This window comes from Anthonomus grandis, chromosome 15, assembly GCF_022605725.1.
Source record: "Anthonomus grandis grandis chromosome 15, icAntGran1.3, whole genome shotgun sequence".
Lineage (NCBI taxonomy): Eukaryota > Metazoa > Arthropoda > Insecta > Coleoptera > Curculionidae > Anthonomus > Anthonomus grandis.
The window spans coordinates 17,411,722-17,430,157 of record NC_065560.1 but is presented as its reverse complement, the minus strand read 5'-3'; the positions used below and the strand labels follow the sequence as shown (position 1 = coordinate 17,430,157).

The 18,436-nt window shown below is 31.7% G+C and overlaps 1 protein-coding gene across 7 annotated transcripts in view; it reads right to left on the bottom strand.

The window, feature by feature from the left end:
- LOC126745256 (DNA polymerase zeta catalytic subunit) overlaps positions 1-18,436 on the bottom strand; it is a 125,751-nt gene that overhangs the window by 38,211 nt on the left and 69,104 nt on the right. For 5 of the 7 annotated variants that reach the window (XM_050453011.1, XM_050453014.1, XM_050453010.1 and 2 more), the window contains 2 exons: positions 10,573-12,222; positions 2,208-2,438 (listed from right to left, as the gene is read on the bottom strand). In XM_050453011.1, coding sequence (XP_050308968.1) covers positions 2,208-2,438; positions 10,573-12,222 — 1,881 coding nt within the window. The remainder of the gene's footprint in view (positions 1-2,207; positions 2,439-10,572; positions 12,223-18,436) is intronic. The other 2 variants (XR_007663484.1, XM_050453015.1) reach the window with 1 other exon arrangement.

The window sequence follows — 18,436 nt, the reverse complement described above, 5'->3', positions numbered from 1 at the left end:
TAATCTCTATAAAATGACATAAGTGTCCCAAAATTATGTACACATGCCACCGTACATGATCACGTGTAAGTGATTATAATAATTCAATTTTCTTTTAAATAAAAAACGCACACATAAACAGTTTAGGCTTAAAAAATGGGTAATTACTATTAGAAAAGTGTTCTTTGGTAAGTACAAAAAAAGTATCTTTATTTATTAACTCCAAAATGCCGTACTTAAAAATATAAAAATTGAAATCCTAATGATGATTGGATTTAGAAGCCGCATGCGAACTTAAAATGAAGTTGTGGTCCTATTTCGAGAAACTCATCCTGATTTGCGTCCATTGAGTCAATGTACTGTGGGTAAAATTGGACAGCAATTCAAAACTTATGGAAATGTGAGAAATATCTCTAGGCCAAAATAATCCTCGGTTAGTCAGTATACAAAACTGGATATTCTACTGAGTTATGGAGAATCACCTATTACTCTAACAAGACAAGTAGCTTGGGATTACGATGTATGTCACAAAACAGTTTCAATTTTTTTAAAGTCAGCAGGAAAAAAGAGCCTTTAAAATAAAACCAGTCCTGGTGTTGCTAGAAGGCAATCCTGATCGTAGATTAGAATTTATTTTCAGATCAAGCCACTTTTAGTATTAATGGAGAGATATATAGGAATATGTTGATGCCGTTTTAAAGTTTAAGCCAAAATCTTATCATGTGTTCTTTACACATATCTATTATATAGCTTTTCATTCTTACCGGATAAAATTGTCGTTACTAGGCCGAAACTAATCTAGATTGGGTAGTCGAGCCGCATACAGCACATCAAGCAAGAACTAATGTGTGGACTCATTGGAGATTTATGGCCCAATATTTTTTATAAGAATCTATCTGATGACAGATATCTTAAATTTTTACAAGATTTGAAGAATTTTTACATATTTTCAAATATTTTTCTAAAGAGCGCTTTCGAATTTATTACAGTTTAAGTCCCTGTATATGGATATACATTCGTATAAACAAATATCGCCGAAAAATCCTTAATAATTATTAGAATGCCGATAGTTTTTTATATAGATTCTCGATGCTTTGGCACAGGTTTACGAATTTTGACCAATTTAGTATGAAATAGAACTTACTAACTAGAATTAGTCGTTTTATTTAATTATTTCCCAAATTCATATTAATTTGGAATATATTTTAAGATATCATAGCTATAATGATATTTGATCATCTCCAGGTTGAAGTTTTTGTCTAGGTTCTTCGGGTTAAATCTAAACCTCTTAGTAAGGATTGAATATATCTGGAGCATTTTAAGTTATTAAGTTTGAGTTATGTCCCATTGTTTATATATTGTAATTTTTTTCACAAGATTGCTATAATGTTATGGTAAAGCGTAAGACGAGTAATATCAGTACCTGCCTTGTAGTCGTGGTGCACAGTTTAGGTAATGTCAATTAAAATTGCTTTTATTTGTAGTTATTATTTTTTCGATCTTATGTTGCTTTGTTTAAAGCAAAACTTATAACCGATCTTTTTTCATTTTTAGTTTTTATTTTAGAAGTAGAGAATGTTTGTGTATACTTTGAAGTATATATTTGCGCCAGTCCTGAAAAATGCAAAACAAAAATTCAAAAAAAATTAACAAAATATTAATTTCAGCAACATTTACCTGTCTGTTAAACTTAAAAAAAAATCTCGGTCAGAGTATTAAGTGCGATTCTTCCTTACATGATAATTACATGAGAAATACTGATTTGGAGCCATGCTCCGATGGAACATAAAAAAAGTGAAGTTTCTTTAATGCTCCAAGAAATAAAGATACCGGGAATGACAGAACCAGCGCAGTAAACAAATTTCCATGTTAAAATCATCTATTTCGCTGTGTATATTACAAGAACTATTGAAAAGATTTAAAATACATATTTTTTTTTAATTATATTTCATCCACATTTCGTATATTACTTCCTTTTTATTGAGACGTAGACTCGGACCGTAAGAGAGGCGAAATTATTTTTCAGAAAAATTTTATTATATATCTGATTTAAAAAAAAACATTGCATAATTTCCATTTTGGAATTGGTGATATTTGTCACAAGTTATTGATATAATCCCAAATACTGAATCAAGAACTGCAATTAGTTAATAGTCAGTAATTAGTAATAAATATATAATGGCAGTAAGTAACTGGTACGCTAAGTAATAATAAAGTTAATAAATTACCTCGCTGAAAGTTTTCCAATATCCTAGGCGAATTCTTAACAATAATATCCAAAGGCTGCTTTACAGATTTTTTTTCTTTTGATCCCAACCCTTGTTCGTCATCAGAAGAAGTGCTGTCCACTAAGCCATCACAGTTAAAATACATGTTAGGTGTAGAGCTTGTTCTCTGAATAACAATTTCGGATGCAGAGTAATTATTTGACTCGCCTCGACTTCTTTTTGTCGGGACACCTAAAATTAAACATATAATCCACCCATGCCTCCTTCCTCCTCAGCCTGAATCCTTAGAATATTTACGAATCCGCATCACTAATGAATGCCGTAAAATTACAACTGATATTCTCATGTACGATTGTATGGACCTTCATACAATTCTGGAGGTCCATACTATCTTTAAAAACATATTAAAAAAAACAATTTTAAATATTGTATTTTATACTGACCGATACTTTGTGTTTTATTTTGATATGGTTATATGAAGGTCTCTTCGAGAATATGGACAACTTCTTTTAATAAATTCCATTGTTAAAAGATAAATAATAAGTCTGCCTTAGCAGCAAAAGTCGTGAGGGAATCAAAGTATTTATACTTATGTGGCTTCTGTCACGCCAGGAAAGGATAGATCAACAAGAAATTGCACATACTTCCTAAAAATGTATGGATTTGTAATAATAAAGATGAATGACAAAAATATTAGTTATAAAATTAAAAGTTTACCATGCGACTTTCCTAATGGAATTGTTGCATTTATGGAAATGTACCACCAAATATTTCGATTATAATTTTTTAACGACAAACCTAATGATATGAGCTACGACGATACGACGGAACTAAGTGTTCGTGTCACAGGAATTTATTTGAGAAAATGTCCACCCATAGGAATTCTATTGAGAAGATCAAAAATCTCCCTAGATGTTTTGTAAGTTTCATCAAATTGTAGTAAGCTAAGAAGTTAGTTTTCTCCTATTTGAAAGGTTATGCTTATAAAAACTTATATACAAGGTATATTAAGACGAAGTTCGAAGCAAGTTTTTTTTTCACTTTAAAATATTTACCGCATTTTGGAATACGCTTTTATGTATTTTTTTCAACACCCTCCAGAGAACAGTCACTCTTGTATGACTAATGGACTTCATTGAAACCTGCTCTTAGTTTTGGAGCTTTGTCTCAAATATATCACCATTCTGGCGTTGGAATTCTTTAAAACTCCAAAAATAAAACCAAGTACTAAAGCAAAATTACACAAGCGCCATCCGACTTTTCAAATATCAAAACGGTAATAACCAGGTAACGTCGACATGTTTTAATATAAGATTTTCTGGAGAAAGCATCGCCAATTCGCCATATACTCTTGTAGATGACTTTTCTATTCGTCCTTTAAAGTTTTTAAACCAAAATAGCCATTTCAGAGAAGCTTGGTCAGCCCGAAGAATAAATATAAGATAAAAAAATATTTATGATGGGGTACGATTATTTTTAGTGCTGCCAACAGTTGTCGCTAGGTAATTTCCTTCTCGTTTTAATAGTTTTTTATTTAAATATTTGATTCCCACAATTGCTGGCATCTGTATCCAAAATAAACGTTTTTCCAGGGCTCGGAGAAGAATTCACTGCTATTTTTAACCGTTTGAACGAATCTTCACGTCTGCTTGCCAATTAAATACATTTTGTTGTCCCTGACATTATGTAGCGATTTGCTATGTAAGCAAAATTTTAATCAAATCTAGCGAGAATATTCTATCTAGTAAGACACAACGTCCAAATCCAGTGTCACACAACGACCAAAAATTTTACTTGGACCGTATCGTACTTACTAGAGATCAGCGGCTAAGTCAAAATAGATCTGATTTAATTTTAATAGATGAGGTTTGTAGAAAAACATCTCTCATTGATATTGCTATCTAGACCAACAACTTAAGACGGAAATTCAAAGAGAGGGTCAGTAAATATAGATATTTGGAACATTAGAACACTAGACTAAGAAGAGAGCACACTATTCCAATAATTTTATCAACAACGGGAGTATAACTCCAAGGAATCGGATCAAAAATATAGGCGTTAACAGTTGAATGAAAATATTCATAAATATATGTAAAAATCAATTCTGCTCTTCACATTAAGATTTGTCCAACTTCATTAGAAACTTTAACGTATTCTGATTTCTGAACCAGTTAATGCATTGAATGTGAGCTAGTTAGCTTTATGTTTGTAATTAAGTTATAAGTACTTTATTAATAAGTAAAACTGTAGGTAACGTTCTAAATAAATAAAGACGAAAGACTCCTCACTGAGAGTATTCATTTTGATATCTTGGAAGTCTATTTATAATATTTATATCCTTAGAAATCAGAATATCATCATATAGAATACAGCTCATCATATAGATCATCTATAGAAACAGGAAAAATATATAAATTGCCCATACTTAATAAAGGAGATTAGAGCGTAACAGATTTAGCTGTGTTAGAAAGAGGCATAAGTTTATACCTGCTCGATTAGGTTGCTTTCAAGAAATTGGTTCACGCATCCTTGAAGACATACTTATTTGTTTTTCGTAAGTTACCTAATTATTTTTGTTACATGTGGCCATCGTTAGAAAGATTATTAACTAGAGAGGTTTTTTAACACATTTTAAAACCGCACAACTTTTTTACTATTATTTTTTCCATTGTAAAGTTGACGTAACATTTTCTTTCTATTGATTTGAGGAAGTTTGTTACTCCACTATTAGTTTCTCTTTAAATATTTTTCTCAGTTATTACCTAAATCTGAATGAGACAATATTAGTCTTTAAAATAAAATTATTCGTGCGCCATTGTGGCCAAAACTTAAAAAAAATTATATTAAAAATAATTAGATTAAAGTAAAAAAACGGGGAAAATCTAATAAAAAAAACGAAAAAATATATTACTCCTTAAATTTGAGGAAAAACAAAAAAATACTATGTGTTTTAAATAGCCAGTAACCTCACCTATTCACCATTTCCGTTTGGCTACTCACCTTCCAAACACCCTTTATAACTATTATCAGTTTTAAAATTTTCAATCTGTAAATGTTTATATAATTCTTTAATGTAAGAATGTTGAGTGGGCCTCTGACCTTGAATAGAGACCTATGCTAATGTTATACCATACTTAAATATACTACAATGCATAAAATAAAAAAAAACATTTTCATTTCCATAGCTCCACTTACTAAATTAAATTACTTAAAATGCAAATTACAAATTTTACATAATTTATTTTGCCCTTACATGCAGTTTAAAAGAATAACATGATCCACAGTACCAAATCTTCAGTCAATTGTACAGGGTGGCCCAAATTCGACCCTCATCATTGGGAACCGTAAGGCGGGCCACACATCAAAGAAACATGAAACGTGAAACATGAAATACGCAACGCGAAACTGTTTCGGTGATACACAACCTAATGAATCAAAAATAAAATTCATTTCAGTTTTCATCATTTTATAGAAGGTCTTTGCAGACATTTACTAGTAAATGAACTAATCTAGATTAGTTTCTGTGGTCGGCCCTCATTTATTTAAAAAGGATACGAACTAGACTGGCTTTAGGAGTTGAAGAAAAGTTGTTAATTACTTTGAGGAGTAAAAAATTAAATTAATATTAAACATATATTTTAATATAAGCAGGTTACAAAACTCAAAATATTATTTTAATGAAAAACAGTTGCATTAACAAAGTCCGCGCATATTGCTTTCCATTATCAGTTGAATATTGTATGTTGCTGTCATGAGAAGATACTGAGACTGCAGAAGAATATGGGGATTGAAGAGGAATCTGTACAATACTACGCCCACAGTCTTCATTTAAGATGTTATTTAAGAACAAAAATACGTTTTTTGTCAAACTGTCTCTTTTGAGCATCATTAATTTTTTTTGTAAATCAGGGACTAAGCTTTTCAGGAAAAATAAGTCGCCGTCTTCTTCGACGAATAGTTCTTTCTTTTCGAGAACCTTTGCGGATTTTTTTTTGGCAAACTGTTCTTTTCAATAATTATGAAGTGCCTATTTCATTAACTTCTTCTTCAATATCATTGTTTTCAATATTTGAACTATCTACACATTCTTCTTCATTGTCATAGGTTTGACTGTCCTTCATTTGCGAATGATTATCACATACCTCGTCTTCATCAGACTCCACAATTTGGAAATACCTCCAAAAAGAATATATGCGTTTCCTTTAGAAAATATGTGTCTGGAAATTGCTAAGAGATATCAAGAACTATGGAATATCCCCAACTGTCCAGGTAGTATAGATGTTAAACATATGCGAATGTGGCTCTGCTTTCTATAATTATTAATCATACAATTCGATCATCTTAAAGGCAATCGCTGATGCCGATTCTCTTTTTACTGCAATATCAGTAGGTGATTTTGGAAGCAACAGGGATGGTGCAGTATTTGAAAATTCCCAGATTGGTAGGCTACCTAATAAAAATAAATTAATATTCTACCAGCAAAATCACTTCCTGGAGATAATAGTGGTCCTTTTCTAATATTTTTCTTTGCAGATGAAGCATTTGCCTAAAGACAAGAAATAATGAAGCCATATCCGCAAAGAACCTTAAATAATGACAGAAGAATTTTTAACTATCGCCTTTCAAGAGCGAGAAAAAGTTTTGAGTGCGCCTTTGAAATACTCTGTTCTAAATTTAGAGTGTTTCATACACCAATAACATGGAATGTCGATAAAACTGAAAATATTGTAAAAGCTGCATGTCTTCTACACAACTTTATCCGAAAACACGATGGAGTATTTCTTTCATCGATTACCCCGAAACCTTATAAATATTCCATCACAATTATGTGATCGACCAACAATCGCAGCAGTTCAATTAAGGGATGGATAATGCCAGTATTTTGTAAAACCAGAAGTGGCTTTACCATGGCAAAATATAGTATGTGTTTAATTTAAAATGTTCAATTAAAATGTATTCGCACTAAATAACTAATAAAATATTTTTACAATACTCACCTGTACAGGGCGTCCCATTTTGGGTACTTTTGCGGGATATCTCCGTTATTTTTAGAGATAGAGAGTTGCGGTTTTCGCGACACTGTGCTACTTTTTGGTAAAACTAAAGATGCTGTTAACATAGATAGAAACTATTGATCAGCAAAAATATATATCTATACCACTGGATTCTACGGAAAAAATCTATAAGAATGAATTTTTACTTTTACAAAAAGATAACGGAGATACTACGGGGGTCCCCAAATGCAAAAATTTCAAATATGCCCTGTATCTTAAAAAATAAAAGGGCTATGAAAATTATGTTAACAGCATCTTTAGTTTTACGAAAAAGTAGCACAGTGTCGCGAAAACCGCAACTCTCTATCTCTAAAAATAACGGAGATATCCCGCAAAAGTACCCAAAATGGGACACCCTGTACATTTTACTTCAATAGCCACCTGCTGCCATTCCTAATTCCTTGGCGTTTCTATTAGAATACTTCTCCAACTTATAATTCTAAAGAACCTAACACAACCATCACATTAAATTCTTCGTCGTGTTTCATTTTGTTTTCATATGTTTGGTCAAATTAACAAATAATATGAAAATACCTTCGAAATAACTGGAAACACGAACAAAATATAGAACAAAACCTATTTCATGCAACAAGTTTCAACGAGATTTGCTTCTCCATGACGCCACATGAAACGCATTTCGCCGACGTGCGAATTCCTATTTAAGACAGTGTGTTGTTATTTTATGAAATATATTTCATGTTTCTTGTTTCACGTTTCATGTTTCTTTGATGTGTGGCCCGCCTAAGAGATACAAGGTCGGTTAAATTATGGCAACGTTGCTAAATTTGATACTTAACAAAATGCCGTTTCAAAATTAAAAAAAGTCGAATAGTTCCGAAGATTCCGAAGCCGGAAAAAACCCGAAATCAGGAAAAACTTGTTGACCTACATTTTTATAAAACCTATGACGTATCAAACTTTTTTATTTTCAACCGATTTAATAGCAAAAACTGAGATTTTCCATAATTAAAAAAAAATCTTAAAACGGACCTGCTTTTATTTTTTTTTCTAAGTAGCGACTTATTATTAATAACTAATGCACGTCGTATATTCTTGTAATTGGCACTTTCATCAACAATTTATCGATAAACTGGCGAATGTAAGCAATTGTGGAGGAAATTTAACGTGTTGATATTTTTTGATCGCCAATATTAAAACAAAATTAAAAAGGCGGCGTTGAAATAAACAAAAGATGGGCTTCGCTTGCCCTAAAAATATGACATTAGTTCAACGTTACGATTGTTTGGCTTTGATTTTTTAATTATCCTTAGCAAAAATGATAATATTTTCAGATGCAGAAAAACGCGATATGATTCGTATCTATTATATTGCTAATCGAAACTCACAAATTGCATGTGAACGATAGTTTTACAAGAATATCCCGAGCGCCGACAACCGCACTATTCATTATTTAGCATGTTGGATAGAAATTTAGGTCTTTTTGGCAGTTTTAATAAATCCCAAAATGTATATGGCGGACGAGTAGATGCTTAAAATGATGAAGCTATTTTAAATATTAATTAGTTTAATTAGATTAAGCTATTTTTCAACACAAAATACAGTCCTAACATTTTACCAAAATCGTTCAGACCGCGTAAAGGTCATAAAACGATTTACGACTGTCTAATTCATATTAGATAATAGTAATATACCAAACTTTTGCGATCTTAGAGCCTGGAATAAATTTACAAAGGACCTAATATCGCGTTTTTTTTTAATTTTAGGGTTAGTTTCGCAAAAAAATGGCGATGTTAGGAACAAGATCAAGAAAAATACTTCAGTATTTGTAAATATTATATTTTTGAATTTTGAGCTCAGAACGAGTAATTTGGACTGAAAGATTATAATAGGTAGAGAGCGGCCTTTAATTTTAAAGCCACGTTTTACAATAATATAGTAAGTACGACATTTTATTGAAAGTTGCGGAAAAACCTCGCGGTTCCTCACGCTAATTTTCTTTGGAACTGAATATACCTAGGACGTCGATTCAGAGGTTTAAAAAAAACAAGAGGTATCGACCATACTGAATTTATATTAGCCGAGAACTTAAGCCAGGAGACAGCGCAAGAAGGCTTGAATTTTGCAATTGGCTTTGTGTTACAATGTTACATGAAGATGAGAATTTTTTGAATAAAATAATATGGAAAAATTATGCAATTTCTCCACGAGTGGTTTTTTAATAGAAATGGTGAGCATTATTACAAACTCGAAAATCCGTATCAATATCAGCAAATTCGATGACAGGGACGGGAATAGTTTAATATTTGGATTGGGCTATATGAAAACAAAATTTTAGGGCCAGTTTTCTAAATTGGAGATTTAAATTCCGAACGATACCTAAATTTGCTACAAAACGATATATTTGAAGCCCCAGATGACGAGCCGTTGAATGCTGTTCAGCAATTATGGTTACAACAGGATGGGGCATCACCCCATAATGTTATTGCTGTGTCTCAATTTCTTAATCAAACTTTTTCCAATAAGTGGACTGGAAACCAAGGAGCAGTTCGCTGGCCTGCCAGAAGCCACGATTTGTCACCTCTTGATTATTTTTTATGGGGATATTTAAAAGACCGTGTATTTAAAGAAATGTTTTACGCCACAATTTTACTTGAAAATAAGTTTGATACATCAAAGGTTTTATAAAAATGTGAGCTAACAAAATAAGATAATAGAAATCCAGGGCCGTATTTGAAAAAAAAAGTTGATGATGGTATCTCAAAAAGGAAACATCGTATTTTAATTCTGAAAACGCCATCTTGTAGAGGAGAAAAAGTTCCTTCAATAAAGTGTTATTTATTTTATTATATGATTTTAAATAACGTCATAAAAAAATAAAGAAGATTTTACTAGATTTCGTTTTTTTCCGGATATCTTCGTAACTATTTGATTTTTTTTTAAATTTTAAAACGACATTTTGTTAAATATCAAATTTAGCAACTTTGCCATAAAAAAACGATCTTATAGCTCTTACGGTTTTGAGATCTCAATAATGAGGATCGAATTTGGGCCACCCTGTACATACTTAAACAGCCAGTATTTTTTTAAATAGAAAATTCGATCAAATATTGGTAATAGTATTCGAGTTCCTGGATTTAAGGAGTCGCATAGAACATGCATAATGAAAAACTATATTAAAAATACTAAAAAATATAATTTTACATGCAAATAATTACAAAATAAAAAACTTCTCACTAATATTACTGTAGCAGACGATAAGGGATAAGCAAACAGTTTGATAAAGGTAAGAACAAACATTAAAAAAAAATTAAAGAAAATAAAATAAAAACATAAAAAAAAACGAAAAATACCTGTTCCACTCTTGAACGGTATACTACTAACACTCCTCTTTCGAAACTCGACCTTAAATGGACTAGGAATCTGAATATCGCTTAGAATGTTTATTTTACGTTGTTCTCCCTTTATGACTCTCTTTAATATTGAGCTTAATTCAGTCTCCGACGCATTCGTTAATTTTTTTTTGCCATGATGTTTTTTAAGTTGTTCTCGAAAGCAAACATCTAATATAACCCGAGAAGAGTTTGAGGTCATTCTGTACGGAGACTTGGCAAAATAGACGTAACATGAATCTGAAGACCGACATTTTCCTATATTTTTATTTATCATTGCATTGGATGCATCTAGATTAGTTTCATCTAAATCAAATACAGATAATTTTTCCAGGATCAATTTCAGAAGCCAGTCAGTTTTAGAATAAAAATTAACCCTTGGAAGGATTCCAGTTTCTCCACTAATAATATTGTTTGATGAAAAACAATCATAATCAGTAATGTTTATATTTTTGAAATCAAGGATCAATTTTTGTATATTGGGCAAAATCGAGTCAGTTATTCGGCTACAATTTAGGTTTACACGGACATTTGGTTTAATCCGTATTTCATCAGTTTTATGTTTCGCTGGAAGCACTGAATTTCTATTTCGTACTTTTCTTTTGATTTTGTAAAGCTCATTATGGTTCGTGTTGCATACTTGGTCTAGTTTTATGCGTTTCATTTTTCGTATATGTTTGTTGTAAAGCTTTGAGTTATATTTTTGCCTAACTTGATTTATTAATGTAATATCCCTTTTAAAACTGTTAAACACATTTACATTACGCGTTAGTAAAGTTGCTGGTTCAGTTTTTTCAATTCTTGTAATTTCCTTATGATTTTTTCTCGTTTTGCAGTAGCCAAGTGACCGTGCACGTTTTGGTCTTTTCGTCTTTTTTTTAAGTCTCGACATATTTGAGTCGAATATCGTAACATTCTGCAATTTTGAATCGTCAAAATTTCTTTTAGGATTCTTAACCAATGAAATTCCCAAATCTTTTTTATCAGGATTTAGAGTTATATTAGTATTTCTATGTTCAGGCTTAATAACCATAGGCTCTAAGCACTTTATTTTATTTAATTTATCAGGGAGTTCGTTTTTAACTATACCGCACCCAAATAAAAAGTCAATATGGTTTTGTAGTTTCGTATTTGCGTTACTCACTTCGCGCATTAGCGAATTATTCTCTTTTTTCACTTGTGGCTTACGCCGATTTTCATTAGAATTAGTTTCCAAACGTTCCGACAATAGGCATTTTTCAACTGCAACAAACAGCTCTTTTTTTAAATCGCACGGCCTTGGCATCACCGATTTTTTCTTATTAATAGATAGCTTCCGATTCATATTACATATTTCTCTTTGTAACCAAGCTACTTTCTTACGTTTAAACTTTTGTTTTACGTATTTTACACTATCATGTTTGTACGTGTCTATCAAGAAATTAATTTCTGAACTAGAAATATCTTCTGGGACTTCTATAACGGTTGGATCAGTTTCGCCTCCATAATAAAAAAAAAATGAACCCATATGAAATTTTAGAAGAATGTATATATCTGGGTCAATATAGTTTTGTGTTAATTTAAGCATCTGGCTTAATACCGTGGATTTTAGGGCGAATTTTTCTTCAGACTCTGAAAATTAATGTAATTTCAATATGTAAGAAAAATAGTTCACTGTTATATTTACATACAAAAAACATACATAGCATTCCTATTTATTAAATTTATCATTGACAATGAAAAATTTGAAATTGATTTTTTTCTAACAACTCCATTATAAAGACTCTAATTATTACTTGTATTTAATCAATGAAATCCAAACAATTCTCGCTCTCAAAGCTTATATAATAAAGTCAACGATCAAAAGGGTTAAATGTTTCGCTTAAAGAATTAAGCATCATCAGACCTGAACAGTGGAATGCCACTACTACACACACACACAGCTAAGACCTATATGATAAAAATAATAATGTCTTATCATATTGTTCTTTGGTACCGTGTGGGTGTATTATTGGTTTACCACTGTTCAGGTCTGATGATGTTTAATTCTTTAAGCGAAACAATTAGCGTTTTGATTGTTGACTTTATTATATGAGTTTTGAGATTGAATTCGTTTAATTTCACATCAGGTATTGTTTAAGCCTCATAATCAATTGCAAGCTAATTAAGTTAAGATGAAAATACACTTAAAGGACTGGAAAACCATAATCCGCCAAAAACATATAGAGTTAAAAAAAACAATTAGTTTAAAAAATATGAACTGAACTATACTATCATAACTAACATAATACTGTTTTTAAACTCGTCAGCAATTAAAAACTACTAATACATATAGGTACATAAGCAATAATTTGTTAGATGTAAATATTTTGTTTGTTGCTACTAAATGTTTTGAATTTGAAGTGAGGTTTTAAATTTGAATATATGCAGCCATGGCCACAATAATTATAAGCAACCATATATATTACTTCGTATTTTGATTATCAATTAAAATTAACTTATCGCGTTCTTTGATTATATATAGCTATTTTAAAATGCCAAAAAAGGTGAAATTAGTGTAAAAAATCGTATAAGAATCCAACTTTTAACAGTCAAAAGTACATTCATGTACTAGAAACAGCACTTCTGCCTTCATTAACATCTATTTCCGGTGATACTGACTTACATGGAGTCATATTTCAGCAAGACAATGTCCCTTGTCAGAGGAGAGCTACCGCAATGCGCTGGTTTACTGGTAACAACATTGACTAGTTGGATTAGATAGACCTGCCCAGTCATAAGTTCTAAGTCCCATTAAGCACCTTTGAAAAATTCTGAAGTGTAAGATTTGCATTGTAGCATCATAGAATTGTTGCTGTAATACAGCCAAAGGGCGGAGTGACTAAATATTCATGTATTTTGGTTATTTGTATCTAAATAAAAAAATCAGTAAATTATCGAAATTTATTTTTACTTAAAACCAAAAAAATTAAGTAATTTATGACGTAATACTTTTTGCCCAAGGCTGTATACAGGGTGCCTCACGATGAATAGACGCGATCGATATCTCAAAAACGAATCTTTAAAAAAATTTGAAAACTTGGCAACAGCACAGTCGATGGGGGCCACAGAACTAAAATATTTTGACAGTTGTAACGTTTCCGGTTATACCGGAAGTAGGTGTCAACTTCGTTATCTTAAATAGAACACCCTGTATATGTATTTTTACATTTTTGGATTCCACGTGAAATTCTAGGTATATTTTGTATATAATGTCCTATACCTAAGTGTAACCGTTTTTGACATATTTTTAATTTCAAGTGAAAAATTATGTTTATAAGCCCTAACATAATTACCGATTACTCCCTTTCAGTAACCTTTATTTATTAGTTAGTTTTGATTTTATTTTAAAGGAAGGACCATTTTAAAAGACTATTTTAATATTTGGCTAAAAAAAGATACAGGGGGGTCAAAAACTAGCATTCAAAATTAACATGAAAAAATCATTAAGTAATTTTTTTTTAATGGAAACCCCCTATTATTATTATATTTTCATAAAGATAATTAAAAATAAGGTTAACTTTGTATAAGGTTATCTAGTCCAAAAATGGATAGTTTCCGAAATATTGGCAGTTTAAATTTGGCCTAATATTAAAACACGGCTCAAGGATTGTGGATGAGCTGGCCATGACGGTTACTTTAAGTTGCATTTATAAATAATTACTTTTTTTTCGTTAGAATTAATTTTTGCTTTGATTGATTCCTGTTTAAAAAAAATATATTATGGTATTTATATCATTGTGTACATTGTTTATAGCGTCAGCGACGACCCCTTTAGAGAGAGAGTTTTTTGTTATTTATTTTGAGTTGTAGCACTGGTGATGGCTATTTGTTAGCCAAATAGATTATCTACGTGTACACAGTCACTCTTGTAAGTTAGGTACTTGATTCTTTTGGTTTTGTGAACGTGTGAAGATAATTAGTAACTTTCTACTCTGATAATGGCAAGAACACTTTCCGAAATGCATCACTTCTAACATTAAATTGGCATATATTTTGTGGAGTCCCTTTACAAAATTAGTCAAAATAACATTGACTCTAGTTCAGAAAGAACTTTTTCCGTAATACAAATTAGGATGATTTAAAAGAGTCGATGATCTTATTGAAAATCGCTTATACATAAAGATTTTTAAGAATCCTTTATCAAAAATGAACTTGCAGTATAAAACAGCATTAAAACATTGCAAAAACTTTGTATCCTCTTCAGATAAATGTTACAACTTTCGAACCAAACGATTATATCAGAACTATATTGTTTACCAAAAATCCATAAACCTAATAATAAAATGAGACCAATTGTCTCCACTATAGGATCCCCAGACAATGTTTCAAAATTGTTGGTAAAGCAATTTGAAACATTACAATTACTCCCAGGAATGTTTTTTATCCACCAGTTTATTTGAAGATTGGTTTGGTCTCATTTCCTCTAAGTAGTAACAGATTTAATAAAGAAATACACAATGAAAACAATTACTACTGAGTTTTCCAACAAAATAAAGGCTTTTTTAGCCATGGAGTTTAGCAAAATCAGATGTGGTTGTAAGTAGGTTGTTTCACGATAAAACCCCAAGAAGAGCAGTCTCGAGGCATACCGCAAATCCAAGAGGAGAATTATGTTTTGCATATAAGATAATCTTTTGGCCTCAAAAGGCTTCCAGCGATGGGCTGAAGAGGCAAACGAAGCCAAAACAACCTGGAAATCCGACCACGCAAAAAACTTATGCCACATGGACGTTAAAAGGTAATCTTATTTGGGTCTCCTTTTCTAACTAAAAAATCGGATTTAATTTGTTTCAGTCACACTCTTTGTTTTACTAACGTAAGAGGCATTAATTCAAAGTCAAAGCACACTATTAAATATACCTTCAGCGACAAAACCAGTCCCTCGTAGTGAAAGTTTGTCGATCTCAGCTGTTCAATCTACTGTGTTTGATGATGAACACTCCTCCATTTCCTCCATTTCGTTGGTTAGTTTCTTGTGACTGATAGTTTTGAAGAAAAGAAATTTTAGCTAAGCATTTGATAACTCAAGGAGAATTAAATGATCTCGTTCGTGATTGGAATTTATCAAAAAAGCAAGCAGAACTGTTAGGGTCTCGTCTAAAATGATGGAATTTGTTAGATCCTGACACCAGAATATGTTATTTTCGACATCGCGGCGAAAACCTTAAAAGTTTCTTTTCTCAGGGCGCCGGGCGGGGACATGGTGTATTGCAATGATGTAAACTCAGTTATGGATAGCCTTGGTCTAGATTTCGATCCCTCTCAGTACGTTTATTTATACATTCGTCTAAAACGAGCTTAAAAGTAGTTCTGCTTCATAACGGAAACGTAATACCTTTGGTTCCTATAGCGCATGCTTTTAATATGAAGAAAGAAACTTATGAAAAGGTGGACTTAATACTCGAAAATATACAGTATAACAGATATTAAAATTATAAGACAGTTTTACCATTAACCAAAACTCTTTACTTTGCTCTCGACACGTGTTTAGTCGCTAACCAGTGTAGTTTTACAGTTTTAATCTTCTCCCAAAGATGCTAACATCATTAGCGAAACACGTGTCGAGAGCAAAACAACAGTTTTGGTTAGTCGTAAAACTGTCTCGTAATTTGAGTTCACACCAAAGGTTCCAACCATAGGACTATAACACATAGTTTTAAAGTCTGAGGAAATTTAAAACTTATTGCTCTACTACTTGGCCTGCAATTAGGGTTTACTAAATTCTGCTGCTTTTTTGCGAATGGGACAGTAAAAATAACAAAAAGTATAGCCTGCACGTACATCCTTGGTACCAGGACAGAAAAGTGTAAAGCATTTAGCGCTTGTGAAGTCTTCTGATGTGCTTCTTCCGCCACTTCGCATTAAATTAGGCGTTACGTAAAAATCGAATGCGATGGAAATGGTTTTTTATATTTAAAAGAAAATTTTCCCAGAATAAGTGTTAAAATCAAAGAAGGTATTTTTGTGGGACCTCAAATCATAGAATTAACAAAAGATCCTAAATACCAAGAAAAATTAAACGTTTTGGAAAAATCACTTTGGCTGTGCTTTAAACACGTGGTTATGAATTTTTTGGGAAACCATAGAAGTGATAACTATAAAGAGTTGATTAACGAGTTTTTACTGGCCTACAAAGATTTGAGTTGCAATATCTCATTTAAAATCTATTTCCTGGATTCCGGTGTCAACCCACGGATGTTGGGGGACTACTATTGGATAATTAAGAGGGACCAATCAGAAGCTAAATATTCTAGAAAATCTTCGAGTTAAACCTTGTAAGTTGAACTATTATTTGTGTTTCTTAAGAATAATCTATTTTTTCTTTAAAATTCACATTTCTTTATCAAATAAAATCCATGCATGATGAAAAATTTCTAATTGTGTATTTTTACTAACAAAAACCCATATAATAAAAAAACTAGCAATAAAGTTCATGTGGCATAAAAAGTTTTGTTAACCAGTGTAATTTACAAACACCTTGATTGTATCATTTTCTTGATATTTCGTTACCTTCTTTTACAGGAGCTACTTGGTAATTTAATTACTTCAGCATTTATATTGGTCTAATTTTTAATTGTTAATATTATTCATTATATTTTTAACAAGTAATTACACTTAGGCGTTTCTCTTTAAATTGACAAAATTCGGGTTGCCCGTGCTCTTCGAGGGTCGTTCTCGTTTTTTCGTTTTTTATATTATATCATGTCAGTGATACTCATTGCATGTGGCCTTATCATGCTGATCATCATCATCTTATCATTATCTAATCATCTTATAAAGTAGCTTGGCAGGTGTCAGGTGTGGGAAAGTTGTTAGGATCAGATGAAATTATTTTATTTTTAATTAACCTTGTTTTAATTATCTTATTTAATTACGTTATCATTTTTCAGTATAAACATTTTTTTTGAATTATATAAATTAACTTTTATCTCTGAAAAAGTCATTTAGTTGCCTGGAAGAGTAATACTAGATGGGGGCATCCGGGCAATACTTAACTTTTTTATAATTAAAATTGTTTTTATGACTAAGAATAGTAATTTTTTGAGTTTCGGTCAAATGCAGATTATTTGGGTTCTCTGTTAAAGGGAACATGTTTTTCTTTCTGACCAGAACGGCCGACCGATCAACTCGGTTCAAGTGAGTGAATAAGCATTTAAACGTATATGTTATCAAGCGTTTAACCTTTTAAGCTATTGGGTTGCGTTTAAGAAGTTTGTAACTCAAGTAGCTAATATATTTCAAATAATACCTGGCAAACAGGAACAAGAATCAAACATTTAATTAAACGGGAGGGTTTTGAGGACAACGACAACAGATGCAAACCAACCCAACCCAAAAAAGTGCCATAGTTATAGTTGTAAAAAGAACCGCATTGTATTTTCTCACTGTGCTCATACATGGGAGTATGTTGGCAGGAGTTAAGTAGGCTTTACTATAACATTTGCGTGTCGCGCCTTCGACCATCGTACTTGCTCACACCCTGCCAACACAACATCGGCATACAGGGACCAACTACTACTCAACCTCTTCCCTTCCCCCAGGCCAAATGTATAAGCTAGCCACTCAACATTGCTGGAACAAGCTTACCGGAATTGCTTCTTTCAGCGTTTTCTGAGATCATAAATTGTATTAAGAGTTTAAAAACATGAACAGCTATTTAAAACATAATAAAGATCAAGTGTTGTTGATCAAGTGCACTTCAAATTAATTATGATGTTTATTATGACATTTTCACAATTTTTTCCATAAAATACATAAATTTTCAAATTTATGCATTCAAATAAAAAGTAAGAAAATATAACTG